The following is a 5,034-nucleotide window of genomic DNA, read 5'->3' as shown; positions in this document are numbered from 1 at the left end:
ATAAAAAACGCTTATAAATAAGAAGGTAATTTTTTTAGATCTTGTTCATACGCTGTAATTATTTCACATGCAAAGGAACTTACTTCGTTAATTTGTATAAGACACCCTGCGAAGCTCTGGGATGTTGTCCAATAGCAAAATATAAAAAAAAACGCTACAAAATAGATTAAGTTGTGCTTTTTACATAAGCTACAACTTTCTCCAATTCTTTTTTGTGAAAAATGTTACAGAGATAATCTCTCTCCGTCACGATGGCAAAGTTTGTCCACTGTGAATATTGACAAGTTGCAAAGTCTAACATGAAAAGGTCCAAAATCATTGCCCGTGGGCATGATCTAAGAAAATTTGTAGCTAATAAGTCGATTGGGATGGTAAATTACAACCCCTTTGCAAAATAGCGACAATGATCAATCAAAGCTTTTACTTTGTATTGATAACAGTTAAGTTAATCGGCTAAGTTAAAAATAATTGAAAGAAGGCAAAAAAAATGGAGAACCCTCAAACCCAAAAAAACATAAAAATAGAAGTAATGATAAAAACATACCTAAAGAACACAATGGAGCTATTTGTCCTTTAGTCACGAAGCCTGTCCTTCCAACCAATTGCGAATGCATCATTAGAAGTCCTACATTTCGAAGTGGCAAGAGCACACGTTGTATAGTTTGAAGCTGTGCAACTTGAATTGAGTTAGCATCCTTATATAAATACTTTCTATTTAGTTTCCGTTTGATTCTAAGCTATTTTGAAGGTAACAATATACACAGGTGAGATGACAGGGAGATAACTAAAAGAATGAGTTTAGTTGCAGTGTTATTTTGCAATAATTTTTTTCGAACCTGCTCTTCACATTTCTACTGCATCGACAAACTAAATATCCCCTGTGGTTTTAAATTGTCTAGAACATATTTTAGCACAGTTATGTTCCATGTACCTAACTCTTTCTTATTTTTTTTAGCAAAGCAAAGCAGTCATTTTCTGTAAATAGTTTAGCAACAAATGATAAACAGTGTTTTTCTTTATTTTTACAGGTAGGCCAAAGTTTTGTGACATTAAGTATGAATATGAATATGATATAACAGAAAGTACCATTTTAACAGTGGCGCCGAAGGTATGTGGATATCCGATACCTAAACTGAAATGGGAAGTGGGAGAGGACAACTTCAGTACTGCATCTAATTTTTCTGTTATTAATAATGCAATCAGACAATACGAATACAGTTTTAATACTCGACCTATCACTCGAGAAGATTGTGGAAGAAACCTCGCATTAGTCACTTCTAATACAATAGGAAGTATGAAAAGGAATGCTAAAATTTACGTTGAATGTGAGTACGAATGTTAATATATGGTTATTTAAGTAATTTTTCTGTTTTTAAAAGTGCACTTAAATTTTTTTTTGCGTGTTTTATTTCATAGTTGTACCTTCACTGGTTTCGAACGTGTTATTTTACAGACACAATGCAAGTTGTGTTCGTGTCACTTGGGATGGCGAAGATACTGGAAAATGTAGTATCACCTATCATTTGCAGTTTTCTGGTAGAGAGACTATTTATACCACCTCTAAGACAGACCTTACACTTTGCAATTCATCGGATATTGATGTCGTTTTTATTTGGGCATCATACAACAGAAACATTGGTGTAAAGCTTGCCAGCAGAATTATCACCACTACCTCTTCACCAGATAATACTTCAACCCGAACTATCACGGCGACAAATACAGAAAGAAAAGTAGCGAGAACATGTAAATAGATGTTAATGTTTTTAGGTGCTACTAGTAATAATATATTTATGGGATGCATTAAAAAAAATGCTAAAGTCGTTATAGAAGTTTCTAAGAAATCCAGAAAAAATTGGGAGAGATTGGAAAATTTTATAATCAAAAAATTTCAATTTATTATAAATTTTCCTAATGCCCATTTAATTTGCAGTTTATGGTTAATCACACTTTTAGTATGCTAAAGTAGAGGCCTTCCTCTTTCTTAAAAACATCTTCAGAGAAAAATAAATTAAAACCTAAGTTTGTTGATTTCAAATAGAAATGAAAATAGAATGTAATTTAACCCGCAGGAACCAAGAAATACTTAATGAGAAATTTGAAAGGGGAAAAAAACAATACTAGCGATACAAAGGGTGTATAATTTTAGTTAACCCTTTAGAAAAGGTTATCTTAAAATTTTGTGGCTTTTGGAACACCTGGATTGTTTTTTCTACAAGATAACGGTATTTGTTACATGGAGCTTTTTAGGGCCAAAACTTAATTTCAATTATTTCTTAGTGAAAGATATGCACGATTTTTCCGACGAAAAAGGGTTAAACAATACACATTCTCTTAAAAATATCAAAACACTTTAATACCGCTAAATATTTTATTGGGGATAAAAATGAAAATAATATTTTCTGGTCATGTGGTTCGAGTTAAAAGTTTATAGGCATAACATTCACTAACACAGAAGTCTTTTTTTCTGTTATTAATAAATATTTCCCTTTCAGGTGACCATCAATTTACAAGTAATATTATAACTGCGATCGTCACATTGGTTATCTCACTGATTTTAAATACAATCATTTTTGTCATTTTTAAGCATAAAGGTTAGTATGTAATTTTTTCTTTTTATGATTTAAATTGTGATTGCACGTCTCAAATACCCAGGTATAAATATTTAAGATTTGACTAGCCGTAAAAGCAGTATTTTGATACAACCTGTATAAGTGTTAAACATTATCCTGCCTAGGTGGATTTTTTCATTATCGACTAGTTTAATATAAAAGAGGCGCCAAGTTACGTTGATTTGTCAGAGGAAGATATACAACAATATAGTTATTATTTTTATTAGTTCAATATTATCTTACCTTTTTCTTCTAGTCAGTTCAAACATTTTAGGAAACACTCTTGAAAGAGAAAAAGAAAAAAACTGTGGACATTAAAAACTTATATTTTTTCATATATAAAATGTTTCTTTTTTCATTCACGCTTTATTTATTTCATTAAGGTTTTATAATTGTCAACATGATCCGGACGAGACCTCCACAAAGCAGTAAAGATCGAAGTACTAACGATTATGGGGAAACAGGGAAAATGATATCTCATTATGCAGACATTAACAGCAAAGCTGTAAAACCAAGTATATATGCCGATTTGACACCGACAACTGATCATTCGAAGCAGTATTATGAAATTGAGTTGAATACATTGCAAAGCAACATTTACGCCAATATTACAACCTAAAAGTAACCGTGTATACGTGAACGGATTAATAAGATAAGTGATTTATCAGGTGATTATATCAAAGTTGACAAATATTCAAGTATACAATTTGCTAGAACTATTTACGTTTTTCTGTTTCCTAACTTCCTTTTAAAAAAGTGGTATAAAATGTTAAGCAGATAAATGAATGGTTTTGAATACGATGGATACCACCTTGCATTCGTCTTCCCGAACTTGAATATAATTGAATTTTAACCAAATAAGTGGATAGACACTTAGAGGGGGGGGGGGGGGGGGTGGGGGTGTGACAGAGAAAACTATGCTTTTATCTTCACTATTTTATGGAATCAGGAAAAATACGACTTCATGCTTTAAATCCCTTATTCCCAGAGCTCTAAAGACGAGATTGTTACAATATCTATCAAGAAAACTTCCACCATAATCTCTTGTGCCTTTTAGAGGGTAGTGTAGCGCAGAATAATATCAACACACCTTCATAAAAGGTAAATAGCAGTGAAAATTCCCTAAAAATGAAAAAGAGCACCTCCTATATTCAAGCACGGGAGAAAACATATTAAATGACTACAGGAGTGGCTACTTTTTTGGTGGTTAACAGAACTTACGCGTCCACCCATTACTTTCTATTACGCATCGCGTCCCTCTATTACGCGTCCATCTAATGCCCTTCTGTACCAACACTTTATATATTTAATCTCGACACTCTACTGCGCAACACGGCACCCTATGGCGTGACTTTTGTTCAGTACATGACTCCATAGCAAAAAACATTGACTGGTAGGTAGTTTAAGACAAATGTAAAGAAAATAACCTAACTCGTTTTGTGTTAGCTATACTTCCTGAGTGTAGGAGATTATGAATTTTGGATGGGGGCGATAAAACTTTTTAAAGAAAAAATTGGTATAATTTGATTTTTAAAATGATTTCTCTAAAGCTCATACATGTGCAAAAATGATTCAGATGAGCTTGTCATTGCTTTTTTGGAAAAATGTAGATAAAGGTCAATCTTCGCATATTTTCGTGGTCCACTAAATAGTTTACGTATGGTTAATACTCTGCATTATACATCACCATTTAATTGCAACTTTTACATATTTAAAGGATATCAGATGTCCTTCTGAAATACACGAAATATCAAACATGTAATTCGTAAAATATTTCGTTATAGGTAAGATTTTGAATTATTAGTTTTTCACAAGATACTTAATTTTTTTAATCGACAAGAAAACACGTCTAAATAAAAAGTAACAAAATAATAATGCAGACTGTCATGTTAATAACAATATAGTTATTATTTTTATTAGTTCAATATTATCTTACCTTTTTCTTCTAGTCAGTTCAAACATTTTAGGAAACACTCTTGAAAGAGAAAAAGAAAAAAACTGTGGACATTAAAAACTTATATTTTTTCATATATAAAATGTTTCTTTTTTCATTCACGCTTTATTTATTTCATTAAGGTTTTATAATTGTCAACATGATCCGGACGAGACCTCCACAAAGCAGTAAAGATCGAAGTACTAACGATTATGGGGAAACAGGGAAAATGATATCTCATTATGCAGACATTAACAGCAAAGCTGTAAAACCAAGTATATATGCCGATTTGACACCGACAACTGATCATTCGAAGCAGTATTATGAAATTGAGTTGAATACATTGCAAAGCAACATTTACGCCAATATTACAACCTAAAAGTAACCGTGTATACGTGAACGGATTAATAAGATAAGTGATTTATCAGGTGATTATATCAAAGTTGACAAATATTCAAGTATACAATTTGCTAGAACTATTTACGTTTTTCT

General features: G+C 31.9%; 1 protein-coding gene across 1 annotated transcript; it reads left to right on the top strand.

Moving 5' to 3' along the window:
• The first annotated feature begins 251 nt into the window (after positions 1-251).
• Positions 252-3,228, top strand: LOC130647443 (uncharacterized). The gene is made up of 6 exons (XM_057453301.1): positions 252-259; positions 525-640; positions 1,008-1,325; positions 1,417-1,743; positions 2,493-2,591; positions 2,993-3,228. The coding sequence occupies exons 1-6, from the start codon at positions 252-254 to the stop codon at positions 3,226-3,228; spliced, it is 1,104 nt and encodes a 367-aa protein (XP_057309284.1).
• The last annotated feature ends 1,806 nt before the right edge of the window (positions 3,229-5,034 follow it).

Source organism: Hydractinia symbiolongicarpus, chromosome 6 (genome assembly GCF_029227915.1).
Source record: "Hydractinia symbiolongicarpus strain clone_291-10 chromosome 6, HSymV2.1, whole genome shotgun sequence".
NCBI lineage: Eukaryota > Metazoa > Cnidaria > Hydrozoa > Anthoathecata > Hydractiniidae > Hydractinia > Hydractinia symbiolongicarpus.
This window is presented reverse-complemented; position numbering and strand designations above follow the sequence as displayed.

Excerpts from the sequence above, each read along its gene's own strand:
- LOC130647443 (XM_057453301.1), top strand. Across the intron at positions 641-1,007 it reads AAGTCCTACATTTCGAAGTG|TGTTTTTCTTTATTTTTACA; the intron begins GCAAGAGCACAC and ends AATGATAAACAG. Across the intron at positions 1,744-2,492 it reads AAGAAAAGTAGCGAGAACAT|GTGACCATCAATTTACAAGT; the intron begins GTAAATAGATGT and ends TTTCCCTTTCAG.